Source organism: Dromiciops gliroides, chromosome 3, assembly GCF_019393635.1.
Source record: "Dromiciops gliroides isolate mDroGli1 chromosome 3, mDroGli1.pri, whole genome shotgun sequence".
Taxonomy (NCBI): Eukaryota; Metazoa; Chordata; class Mammalia; order Microbiotheria; family Microbiotheriidae; genus Dromiciops; species Dromiciops gliroides.
The window spans coordinates 29956329-29969302 of record NC_057863.1 but is presented as its reverse complement, the minus strand read 5'-3'; the positions used below and the strand labels follow the sequence as shown (position 1 = coordinate 29969302).

Sequence of the window (12974 nt, the reverse complement as noted above, 5' to 3'; positions counted from 1 at the left end):
GAACTTGGGTCTCCCCTATCCAAGTTTTGGGCACATTTTTTGAGAGCATGGTGAACCTGCCCTAATAGGTGGAATTACACAGGACTCTGGGTAATAAAGAATGGAGGAGGTCCAGCTTTTCCACTGGTCCTGTTAAAAAGCCTGTGAGGTCAACACACAGAAGGCCTTTGTCACCTACACAAATTTGAAGGCCAAATTTATATCTGCAATGGACCGTCAAACATTGCAAACAGGCTTTTGGCTAGAAGCTTAGCTTTCTTGGTGTATTGTTCATCATTTCCGACCCCACACCACCCCCTTCTCCCAAGGGAAAGTTAAGTTGGTTATATTGACTCATACCCATGAAAGGCATGGCCTAAAGCCACTCTTTCTGTACTCCCTCCCACCCACGCCCAGCATTTCTCTTGCTAAATCAATTAATAAACATTTAACAAGTTCCTACTATGTGTTAGGAGCTTGGGAACACATACAAAAACAACCTCTATTGACAGAAAGGTTACACTCTATAGTTTCAAGCATGTTATAATAGGATATTATGACTTTGACTTTAAGGAATAAATAACCTCACGGGAAAAAAAAGTTAATTTGTGTGTGTGTGTAATGGACTCCCTTTTGGCAATGTAGTGAAGCTTATGAACAATTTCTCTGAATTATTTTTATAAACAATTGAAGGAAATGTTAAATTCAATTAGAGATTAGTGAAAATGAAATATAATTTTTTTTCACCTTTAAGGTTCATGGACCCCCTGAAATCTCTGCACAGAGCTCAGGTTAAGAACCCCTTGCTCTTGTCTCAATACTCGCCTTGCTGAGGTCTGAAAACTTACACTGAAGGATCCAGGATGAGTCAACAGTGATGGCTGGATCTATTCATTTCATTTTCTGCAGAGTTCATAAGGTTGTTATGAAAGTTATTGGCAAAACATAAACAAAAGTGGGATGAACTGGCCAATTTGGTGTTTAATTTAATTAAAAGAGTCTGGGATTGGAGTCACAGGATGGAAGCGACATGGTAGATTGGAAAGGGCAATGACCATGGAGACTGTTCAAATCTTGCCTCTGACATTTACTAGCTGTGTAACTTTGGGCAAGTATCAACAAGCATTTCTGAAGGGTCTACACATCCCAGGCAAGGCTCATTGTCCATCTTGGATTTGGATTCCTCATTTAGCGTTCTGAGTCAGTTTTCTTATCCGTAAAATGGGAGAGTAGGGTTAGATAATATGTAAGATACTTCTAAACTCTAAGCCTATGTTCCTATGGAAATTCATAAGGAAAATTGGGTTTTCATTGGGAAATTAATATATTTTCTTAGGAAAACAAAATTTCCAATGACTCTGGAGCCAGTCAATCTTATAGTGATCTCTTAAGTGTCTTAGCTTCTTGTGAACCAATTATAAATACATTTTAATGTAACCTACACTTTGGTTGCCCTTTTTCCCTTCCTTCCTTCCTTCCTTCCTTCCTTCCTTCCTTCCTTCCTTCCTTCCTTCCTTCCTTCCTTCCTTCCTTCCTTCCTTCCTTCCTTCCTTCCTTCCTTCCTTCTTTCCCCTTCTCCCCTTTCTCTTTCTCTTTCTCTCTCTCTCTCTCTCTCTCTCTCTCTCTCTCTCTCTCTCTCTCTCTCTCTCCTTCTTTCTTTCTCTTTCTTCAGAATGGTATGGAGAAAAAAACAGGACTTCAGGGGTTGTTTTATACAGAATGCTAGTACACCAATGAATATTATCTAAACATTTTTACTAAACAAAGGGTTATTATAAATGGCAACATCACCTTTCCTGAGAGGCCCATTAGGTCCATCCTAAATAGCTGTTTCGCATCATAACCAAGTATAACCCTCACAAAGTCAGCAACAGAACTAGGATCAAGAAACTTCATCAAATGTTTAACAAGTACTTTCCCAAGGGAGAGAGATGAAGACAAAGCACTTCCCCAAATCATGATCACTTCATAGCACCATTTTTTTTCCCCACCAAGTAAAACTGGCTCTTCTACTTATTACTTGTGTGACTCTAAAAAAAAAACATTTAAATTCTCTGGGACTGCATTTCCTCATCTGAAATAAAGGTGATGGACACATAGTACCTCTCATATTCCTTCCCTCAATGACCTATTTCCCTTGTGTTTGCTAATTATGGTTAAAGTCCCACTAGATCTTTGGATGCTCCCTTTCAAATGGTCATGCCATCTTTCTATCCCATTCTTCAGAAGAATAATCACTCAGCTGCACCACAAAAGACAGGGTGTGAAATGAGTATAAGTAAGAATAGTCAGAAAAATGTTAACAAGGAAGCAGGAGCCTCAGACTAAATAGGGAAACCCATGTCCAAAACTAAATTGTTTACGTCTATAAATATCAAAAGAAAAGTTCATTTAGGTGATGTTGCTAATGTTGGAAACTTGGAAAACTGTTATCATATTCTGGATTATAATCTTTATCAGTAGCAATTTGAGAGGTTGGGGTAGAGGAAGGAAAGAAAGGAGGAATGTGTGTTTGGAGGGTCAGCAAGTCAAGATAGGGGCAGCTTCCCAGAGTCTGGGTTGCATTCTTCCTCACCCACTGGGAGAGAATGGTAGGCTGCCTCTATTGTGGGATAGAATGTTTTATGAACTCTGGATGAGTTAAAGAACCTTCATGCTGGACTGCTGTTTCTTCTCCAAATTTCTTTCTTCACAGGTTGGTCCCATCCTCTGCAAGGGGCAAGCACAGTTCCCATCCTGAGGGTTGCACTGGGATCCTGGGGAACAGTGGCACTGCAGAGAGCAATTGGGCCCATACCGATCTGATCTGCATTCTGTAAAATGAAGAGGAAAAACAAATGGAGCAAGACTTTACAAGATACATTTTTTGAATTCACATTGATTTTTTATTATTGTTTCTTGGCTCTCAATAAGATAATGATAGACTCATAAAGTCAGCCGGTTAACCATGTGGTATCTTCTTCCTGTCCTGGAATGTTATATAATGAAACACATTAGTTTTCTAGAAAAAGAGAAGGGGCTAAGAAAATCTAGGAGATTGGGGGAGGGAGGAAATGGGGGCAAGGAGAGGACAGGAGAGCAGCTTTTATTAAAAAAAACAAAGAACTTACTTAGATGTTCTTCCCTACATATCACAGCAGAGAAGTCTTGTGGAGGAGGTGTGGAAAACTGAGCAACTGTCAAGTAATTGATCAACACGCATTTAATAAAACTTCATGTTGGAGGCTCTGTACTAGGATATGGAGGTAAAAAGATGAAAGTAGAAGAGGACCTGCCCTCAGGAAGCTTACATTCTATTGTGGAGACAACATTTCTATATATAAACATATAGAAAATTTGAGGGATAGAGACTGGACCTACAATTATATTGGCAGAGGGAGGTGCTGTGTGGAGAAATCTCTGTACTGAATTATGTTGGTACTTTCTATGAATTTCATAATCTTAGAGAGATATTTGGCAGAGTGAAAGCTCATGCAACTTTGCCTTGGTCATATAGCCAATATGTTTTGTTTGTTTGTTTGTTTTGGGTTTTTTTGATGAGGCAATTGAGGTTAAGTGACTTGCCCAGGGTCACACAGCTAGTAAGTGTTAAGTGTCTAAGGCCGGATTTGAACTCAGGTCCTCCTGAATCCAGGGCCAGTGCTCGATCCACTGCACCACCTATCTGCCCCCTTTTTAAATGACTAAATCCTAGAACCATTCTAAGAATTCTTTTTTTTTTTTTTTTTTTTTTGCAGGGCAATGAGGGTTAAGTGACTTGCCCAGGGTCACACAGCTAGTGTCAAGTGTCTGAGGCTGGATTTGAACTCAGGTACTCCTGAGTCCAAGGCCAGTGCTTTATCCACTGCACCACCTAGCTGCCCCCCATATAGCCAATATGTCTCAGAGGTGAGAACTTGAGACAGCACCTGGCCTGGGCCTTGAAGGGAGATTTGGTTGCTTTTCCATGACAGTCCGAGACCATGGTTATTTTCCAGATCTCTGCTGCTGCTGTTGCATTTATAATCAGAAGACGTGGGTTTGAATCCCAGCTCTCATCTCTGTGACCCGGGGCACATCTCTTCTCCATCCGGTTACTTATTGGTAAAATAAAGGGGCTGGACAAAATGTCTTCTAGCTAGGATCCTGGTCAGCTCTGGCTTCTTTCTCATAGTGTGAAGATGCCCCTGGAGTGGAACGAATCCACCTGTGGATGGCCAACTCTGGCAGATCTCGCTGAGCTGAAAAGCCTTTAGGAGAAGACCAGAGACAGACAGACTGTGTAGGAGTTCTAGCCAAAGCCCCAGAATGAAGTTTTGCCCACAGCTGCTCTCCAAGGTCATCTCCTGAGATCAAGAGAGTTTGTTGGGAGAAGTCACAGATCCTTGAAGTGCTAAAATGCACGGGTGAAGAATAAAACAGCCCACACTTTAACTTTGCCCTTCAATTTTTCTAAGAACCCACAGATTCCCCACAAAGTTTCGTTCGTCGGACATATTTCCTCCACTAGACTTTTATTCTTTTCATGTGGTCCAACTGAGCTTTCACAAAGCTATTTGAAATGGACTGAATTATGTGTTTGCCTATCAGGCATAGGATACAGGACACCAGGCGCTGGTTCAATGGGAAGAGAAACAATAAGGGAGGCCTCTATTCCCCCCATAGCCTGGGGTGTTTGCCCCAGTTGAGGGAAGAGTTCCCAGCAGCTCTGGCTGTGGTGGTGATACCTAGCTGTACATTGACAGGTTTGGTTTCCCAGTGCTATGGGGATGGGCAAGAAGCCTAACCCACAAGAAATAAGGAGTGAGCTGCCTTACTAACCAACCTTTGGGGCCTGGGATGCTGTGATCTTGTAGGTAGGTTGGCTGCCCTCCATCCCAGGGTCAGCACTGCCCTAGCACACCCAGCAAGTAAGCATCCTTCCTTTGCTGAAAGACATCCAGTTAGGGGAGGCAGTGAAATGTCTTTGAAAGTAGCCTATTCCACTTTTGAGTAATAAATCATCATTAGGAAGTTCTCTCAAAAATTTTGCCTAATTTACCTCTTGTATTTTTCTTATATTGTTCCTGGTTCTGTCTTTGTTGGGGGGGGTGGGTGGTTCCACCTTCCTCTGCAGGACAGCCTTTCAAATAACTGAACACAGCTGTCCTGGACCCTCTGAATCTTCTCCTCCAACAGAATCATGCCCAGTTCCTTCAACTGATCCTCTTAGAGAGGGGTTCCAGATTCTTCATCATCCTGGTTCCTTTCTTCCAGATACTATCCAATTCATCTATGTCCTACCCAAACTTTGGTGCCCAGAAGGGAACACAATGTTCTAGATGGGAACTGTTGGGGGGCAGCGTACAGAGAGGGATGGTCGCTTCCTTTTGATTGGGCTCTGCCTCTCTTAATGCAGCTCAAGATCACATCACCTATTCTGGGTTACCTCTTCACAGTACTGACTCATGGTGAACTGTGGTCCACTATTCCCCAACTCCCCATAGCCCAGACTTTTTTCAGATAAACTGCCACCTAACCGTTTTTCTCCCATCATATACATTTGAAGTCAATTGTTTTAGATCCAAGTGTAAACCTTTACATTTATGACTGCTGAATTTCATCTCATCAAACAAAGAACAATGTTCTAGTTTGTCTAGCCCAAGGCAGATGGGTAGCAAGGTGGGTAGAGAGCTGGGCCTGGAGTCAGGAAGACCTGATTTCAAATCCAGCCTCAGACATTTAGTAGCCATGAGATTGTCACTTGGGTTTAGTGAATAATTATTCACAGTGAATTGTGAATAATACATTTTGGTGTGTGAACTGGGCTTGGTTTTGAAAACAAGTCCTCTGTGAAAACTGATATGTTCATTTCTGTAATGCTGTTAGTATCCAAATTGATCTGCCAGCAGCCGCTAGAAATTTCATTACCAGCCTGCCTAAGTTTCCTCTTTTTATAAAAAATGGGGGAAATGATAGCACTAACCTCCCAAGGTTATTATGAAGATAAAATGAAATAATTTTTGTAAAAAGCTTTGTAAACTTTAAACCATTATACAAATGCTAGCTTTAATTATTCTGATCATTATTAAAATCATATTCATCTCAAATCTGTCATCTAGCATGTCAACTCTCCCCACAAAGGTGCTAGGTCTTGGAGGATGTAGGTAGCAATGTATCTGCCTTTTCTGATTGGACATTCAAAATAAGTGAGTAGAAAATATATGATTATTAATTCAAGGGAGAAAGACTAGAATGATGGATAAGACTGGGGGAGGGGTGTCAGACAAAGATGAAGGAGTTATTAGTGGCATTTAGAATGGCCCTCAAACACCATCTTGGGCAACCTTCTTACTTTAGAAAGGAGGTACCCGCTCTGGAGAGTTGAAATGAGTTGGCCACAGTCCCCTAGACTCCTACCCTAGGGATAAAATGGAGGTTCTCCAACTCCAAGACCAGTGTTCTTTCCATTATGAAACACACAACTTTGCCAGGAGGCCCACAGAAGTCCCCTTATCATATATCCTGGAGGTCTCTTTCTTTCATGAGCCCCCAAGCAGGTAGTGACTATCAGACTGATAGCTAGCAATCCAATTTATTGGCTATTTCTCATGTTTTAGTATTAACTATTATGGTCTGATAAAATGTAAGCTCCTTGAGCTCAGGGTGAATTTTCTAACTGCCTTGGTCTTTGTGATCCTGGAAGGTACTTCAGTCCCCGTCGGATTGGGTGTTCTGCCTCCTGGCCTCATAAGCATGGCAGTCATATTAAGAAACACTATGGGGGCAGCTAGGTGGCGCAGTGGATGGAGCACCGGCCCTGGAGTCAGGAGTACCTGAGTTCAAATCCGGCCTCAGACACTTGACACTTACTAGCTGTGTGACCCTGGGCAGGTTACTTAACCCCAATTGGCTCACTAAAAAAAAAAAAAGAAAGAAAGAAAGAAAAAAGTTTAAAAAAAAAAAAAAGAAACACTATGTAGTATAACCCATATCTGATTGTTTGCTGCCTCAGGGAGTGGGGAAAGGAGGGAGGGAAAGAGGAATAAAAATTAGAATCCCAAACTATAAATAAAAATAAACAAAAAAAGGAACACCACATAAATAGGATCCTAGAAATGCATAAGGTTCATAGATTGAAAGATGGGGTAGATGATACCATGGTCATGGATCTAAAACTGGTCATCCAGTCCGACATTTTTACAGACGGAGAAACTGAGGCCCCCAGAAGAGAAATGACAAATAGGAACTTACATGAAAAGTGCAGAAGGTAGGATTGGAACCTAGGTCTTTGGACTTAAAATTGGGGGTTCTATCCACTACACTCTGCCTGATTAAACAAATATCCATGAAGCTGTCCTTCTGTGAAATGCAAGTTGGCCAAAGAGTCCCTAACTGGTACCTGGCAGGCATTAGCATTCCCAAAGTTATCAGACATTAACATTAAGCCTTTCCCAATTGAAGAAATAACCTTGGGGAGTAAAGAGTGTCATAGGCATCACAAAGAGCTACTCTGAAACTTTAGTCAATGGCAGGAGACTTTTTCTTTAAACTGCATCAACCATTGAATAAATACCAACTTTTTTTCTGTGCCATTTCAAATTCAAGCCAACATACCCACCCTGCTGTGGGGAAGGGGCAGGAATGGAGGAAAGGGGAGGGAGGGAAGAAGAGGGGAATTCTTCAGCTACTTCTGGGGCCTTAAACTTTCCCATGGTTGAGTTTTTTTTTTTTTAAATGTTAAAAGACAGGATCTCTCCTCTGCAAACCAGAGCCTGATTTTAATTTCTGGAATACCACATTTTCATGTTAATAACAACATGTATTTAAGACATCTGTTGGAAAGCCTGCAAATGTTCATTTACCAAGTAGAAGAAAATAGTCCAATAAAAACTCGTTATATTCTTTTTTGAATTAACATTATGGCCATTTAATGGGTCCTTTACCAGGGTTCAAATTAAAATTAGGTCTTTTATCTTTATAGCCACTGCATAGTCACAGCTGCTCACAGTTAATATCACAGATGAACTGAGCCTAATTGAAAATAAAAATGCAAATAAAATAGGCCTTGTAACATGTCTGTGTAGATCAGGGTGCCCCCAATGAGCTTATGACAAAGCGTCGGGCTCTCTTGTTATCAAACAGCTGTGGACACATTGCTTCTGAGGTCAGATCACTCAAGGAACTTTTGTTTGCAAAGTCTTAGAGAGTTAGGGGGTCTAACTTGGGAGGGGAGTCTGGAGAGGGATTTACTTTCCATTGAAGCTCACAAGGTCTCTGTTTTCTAGCACCCATTTCAAAGTGATAGGATTGGACAAGAGAAAACCACTCCCTTCCACCCTTTTCAAGCTTGAGGGAATCTCATGATTTGTAAGTTCTCTGACTTGGAAAAATTATTCCATTGAATTTTAGGTTTAAAGAAGGGATTTGGGAGCCTATATAGATCAACATATATTCCCTCAAATAAATGCCTTTATAATATATCTAACAAGTGGTCATCGTCTAACCTTTTCTTGAAGGCCACTAGTGAAGGGAAGCCCATTATCTCCTGAGGCCTCCCATTCTATTTCGGCAAACTCTGACTGCAAGGAGTTATTCACACCGGTTTTATGCTGGACTTGGCTACTATGAAGAAAGGCTTTGAGCCTTTTATCTGATTATGTTTAGAATTCCCCCATCCTTCATTTTCTCCCCTATCCTTAATTTCCTCTTCTATAAAGTGACGGGGTTGGACTAGATGACTCCTGAGGTTCCTTGCTACGCTAGATTTCTGATTCTATGACTTTTCAACTATTTAGTCAACCTATTTACTTCGTCTTTATGTTATCAATATGGGGTGAGATGGTACTGGATCTGGGATTGCATTATCATAGGAAACTTCCAATAAGACAACTCTATCTACTCAACTGAGATTGGTACCTTCTCTGCAACTTAGAGGATCAGCCTCTCTTCTGGAGGCCTTGAGATGTTAAGTGACTTATACAGGGTCATACAGTCATTTTGTGTCACAGGCTGGAATTGAACCAAGGTCTTCTGCCTCCATTCTACCATACTACCTCTCAGGTATTAAGGTAAGCCCATACCAATGTCTTTACCATTGTGGCTATTTTTTTTCATTAATGTATCTTCATAATACATGGAAAGGGGAAAATATGAGGAAAGAAAAGAACTAGAATCCCTATAAATTCAAAAGAGCATCTGGAACCTGGGGCCAAGTGATAAGACCCAATACTTTATCAATCAATCAATCAATCAACAAGCATTTATTAGGAACCTAATATGTGCTGAGCACTGTTCTAAGCCCTGGGGATACAGACAAGAATGACCTAGCTCCCACCCTCAGGAAGTTTATATTCCATAGGGAAAATACCTTTATTGAGGTCATCTCTTTGGATTATACATAGGTTAAAAGCTAGAAAGGGCCTTAAAAACTATCCAGTCTAAACATCTCATTTTTCTATATAAGAGGAAACATAGTTGACGTGATTCATTAGAGGTAACATATATGGCAAAGTTGGAATTTGAACCCAAGTCCTCTCAGTTCAAACCTAATATTCATTATGTGGATTAGAAGTGGGTAATTTAGGGGCAGCCAGGTGGCGCAGTGGATAAAGCATTGTCCCTGGATTCAGGAGGACTTGAGTTCAAATCCAGCCTCAGATACTTGACACTAGCTGTGTGACCCTGGGCAAGTCACTTAATCCCCATTGTCCCCCCCCCCCAAAAAAAAGTGGGCTATTTATCTAGTCAGTGACAGGGAGTCTAAACCTGTCCCTTTTGGTGTCCCTATCCCAATCACAATGAGAATAATAACAGCTCATTATTCTATAACATTTTGAGGTCTTCAAGAAAGGTTCTTTGTCCCCATACCCCTGTGATGATCACATGTTGCCACCTTTTCCAGGCCCTGCTGTGGGCTACCTGTGAAAGGGGAGTTCTGGAAGCATCCCACCATGCAATGGTCTAAGAATTGGCCATATTTGAGCCATTTTGCCTTTGGCCTGAATCAATGATTCTGTGATGAGAACATCTGGCAACCCTCCACTTTTCCTTCTGGTGCAAGGGTCGAATGCCCCCGTCATATGAAGGGAACCACACAAGAAGTGCTTCTTAACCATACCAACATCACATCTGTCTCCAGTTCTTCCAAGGGAACAAAGGCATTTCCCAGTGACAGGATGGCAGGGTCCTCCTCCTTCACAGTCACAAAGCCGTCGGCAGCTGTCTCCAAATGTTCCAAATGAGCACCCTAACAATGGCATAGAAAGAGAGGGCTTTTTAATATAAGAGCATTTCTGAAGACTTTATTTTCTGTCCTAGACCTGAGACTTCAGCAGTGTGAAGAACTCTTTGTATGGAAATTTTTTTTACCAATACAAAGTTGAAACTCCTTTGTTTTATCTTCCTTCCTTCCTTCCTTCCTTTCTTTTTCTTTTCTTTTCTTTTCTTTCTTTCTTTCTTTCTTTCTTTCTTTCTTTCTTTCTTTCTTTCTTTCTTTCTTTCTTTCTTTCTTTCTTTCTTTCTTTCTTTCTTTCTTTCTTTCTTCTTTCTTTCTTTCTTTCTTTCTTCCTTCCTTCCTTCCTTCCTTCCTTCCTTCCTTCCTTCCTTCCTTCCTTCCTTTCTTTCTTTCTTTCTTTCCTTCCTCCCTTGCTCTCTCTCTCTCTCTCTCTCTCTCTCTCTCTCTCTCTCTCTCTCTCTCTCTCACACACACACACACACACACACACACACACAGAGTTCAGTGACTTGCCCAGGGTCACACAGCTCATAAGTGTCTGAAATAGGTATTGAATTCAGATCCTCCTAACTCAAGGGCTGGTTGCTCTATCCACTGAGCCATCTAGATACCCCTCCATTGTTACTTATTAATGAGTTTCTTAGGGCACTGAAAGATTGAATGGCTTTCCCAGAGACACATAGCTTGCATGTGTATCAAGAGTAAGACTTGCACCCAGAGCTTCTATCCATTATATCACACTGCCTGTCACTCCAAAGCTCAATATCAAAATATTATAAGCAATTCAGACAAGTCATCTTAACTTGGGTGAGGGGAAGCATCCCTTTAGGATTATGGATCATTGATTTAGAGTTGACTGGCACCCTGGAGGCCATCTAGTACAATCTTTGTATTTTAAATATGATAGGGGTGGGCAGCCAGGTGGTGTAGTGGATAAAGCACCAGCCCTGGATTCAGGAGTACCTAAGTTCAAATCCAGCCTCAGACATTTGACGTTTACTAGCTATGTTATCCTGGGCAAGTCACTTAACCCTCATTGCACCGTCCCCCCCCCCTGCCCCCCCCCCAAAAAAAAAGAAAAGGAAAAAGATGATGGGCTCCAGACTCAGAGAGATAACACAAATCCAAATCTTGCTTTATGCATGCTATCTCCTTTGAGTATCACAACAAACTTGTGGGGTAGCTACTGAAAGAATTATTGTTCCCACTTTACAGAGGAGGAAACAGAGGCTCAGAGAGATTAAGTGATTTACCCGATGTCACATTGTTCTTAAGTGTTCAAGGGTGGCAACCTTGTATCCAAAGCTTGTCCTTTATCCACCACACCATACTGCCTCCTGTCCTGAAGAATCCCAAATACTCCATTAAAAATTATATTACATTAATCTCTGCTGAAGGAGTCAGGAAACCTGGGTTATGTTCCTAACTCTAACACTAGCTAGGTCTGTGACTATGAACAAGTCACTTTGCATATCTGTTCCTCAATTTCTTTACCTATGAAATGAGGGATCGGAACTAAGGAATATCTATGGATTCTTCTAGCTTTGACATCCCATGATGCTATGATTATAGCTCTTATCTACCTGTGTGGGAATGATTCTATGATGACTTACAGAGTTACTAGTGAATGGAAAAAAGACCATTCAGGTTGGGGAAGAATAACTTTATTGAGGATGGACATAACTTGGCAGCAACATACCCTTTTCTGCTTGATTACACCTTATTTCCCTTCATTCACTCTAAAGTTCAGTCAAATCGGCTCACATTTCTTAGAACAGTGCCTTACACATAGTAGACTCTTTTTTTTTTTTTTTGGTGAGGCAATTGGAATTAAGTGACTTGCCCAGGATCACACAGCTAGTAAGTGTTAAGTGTCTGAGGCCAGATTTGAACTCAGGTGCTTCTGAATCCAGGACCAGTGCTCTATCCACTGTGCCACCTAGCTGCCCCTCACACATAGTAGATACTTAATAAATATTTATTGATTGTCCCAATGTTCATTCATGGCCTACCATTCCTATCTCCCATTTTTTATTTTTCTTGCCCTCCTCCCTCCCTCCCTCCCTCCTTCCTTCCTTCCTTCCTTCCTTCCTTCCTTCCTTCCTTCCTTCCTTCCTTCCTTCCTTCCTTCCTTCCTTCCTTCCTTCCTTCCTTCCTTCCTTCCTTCCTTCCTTCCTTCCTTCCTTCCCTCCTTCCTTCTCTCCTTCCTTCCCTCCCTCTTTCTTTCCTTCATTTCTTATTTTTACTGATTCCTCACCTTCTACTTCATGTTAGTGTTGTTCCCACCAGAATCATATTATCTCTATTTTGTACAGATCTATATCCATACACATTGCCTCCCCCAGTAGAATGTAATCTACTTGAGGCCAGGGACTATTTTTGTTTGTATCCTCGGTGCCTATAATGTAGTAGGTACTTAATAAATTCTTGTTGATTGGTAGATTATTGACAAATCTTGAAATGACCAAATCTCTTAAATATATCAGGCATTCATTACATACTAGGGACACGGCACTATGTAAGTGTTTATGGTATGTTAGACATTGGGGAAACAAAGATAAAAATGAAAAAAAATGACCCTTAGCCTCAAGGAATTTCCATTATTCCTGTTGTACCAGCAGTGGTAAATTCATTCTGTTTTATTTTATTTTTTATTTTTATTTTATTTATTTATTTTGGTAAGGCAATTGGGGTTAAGTGACTTGCCCTGGGTCACACAGCTAGTAAGTGTTAAGTATCTGAGGCTGGATTTGAACTCAGGTACTCCTGACTCCAGGGCCAGTGCTCTATCCACTGTGCC

The 12974-nt window shown here is 41.2% G+C and overlaps 1 protein-coding gene across 1 annotated transcript in view; it reads right to left on the bottom strand.

The window, feature by feature from the left end:
- Positions 1 to 1618: 1618 nt before the first annotated feature.
- Positions 1619 to 12974, bottom strand: part of LOC122749431 (EGF-like and EMI domain-containing protein 1) — an 808768-nt gene continuing 797412 nt past the window's right edge. The window contains exons 23-24 of the mRNA XM_043995804.1: positions 10062 to 10186; positions 1619 to 2785 (exon numbers count right to left, since the gene is read on the bottom strand). Of these exons, the coding sequence (XP_043851739.1) occupies positions 2669 to 2785; positions 10062 to 10186 (242 nt within the window). The 3' untranslated portion in view covers positions 1619 to 2668. The remainder of the gene's footprint in view (positions 2786 to 10061; positions 10187 to 12974) is intronic.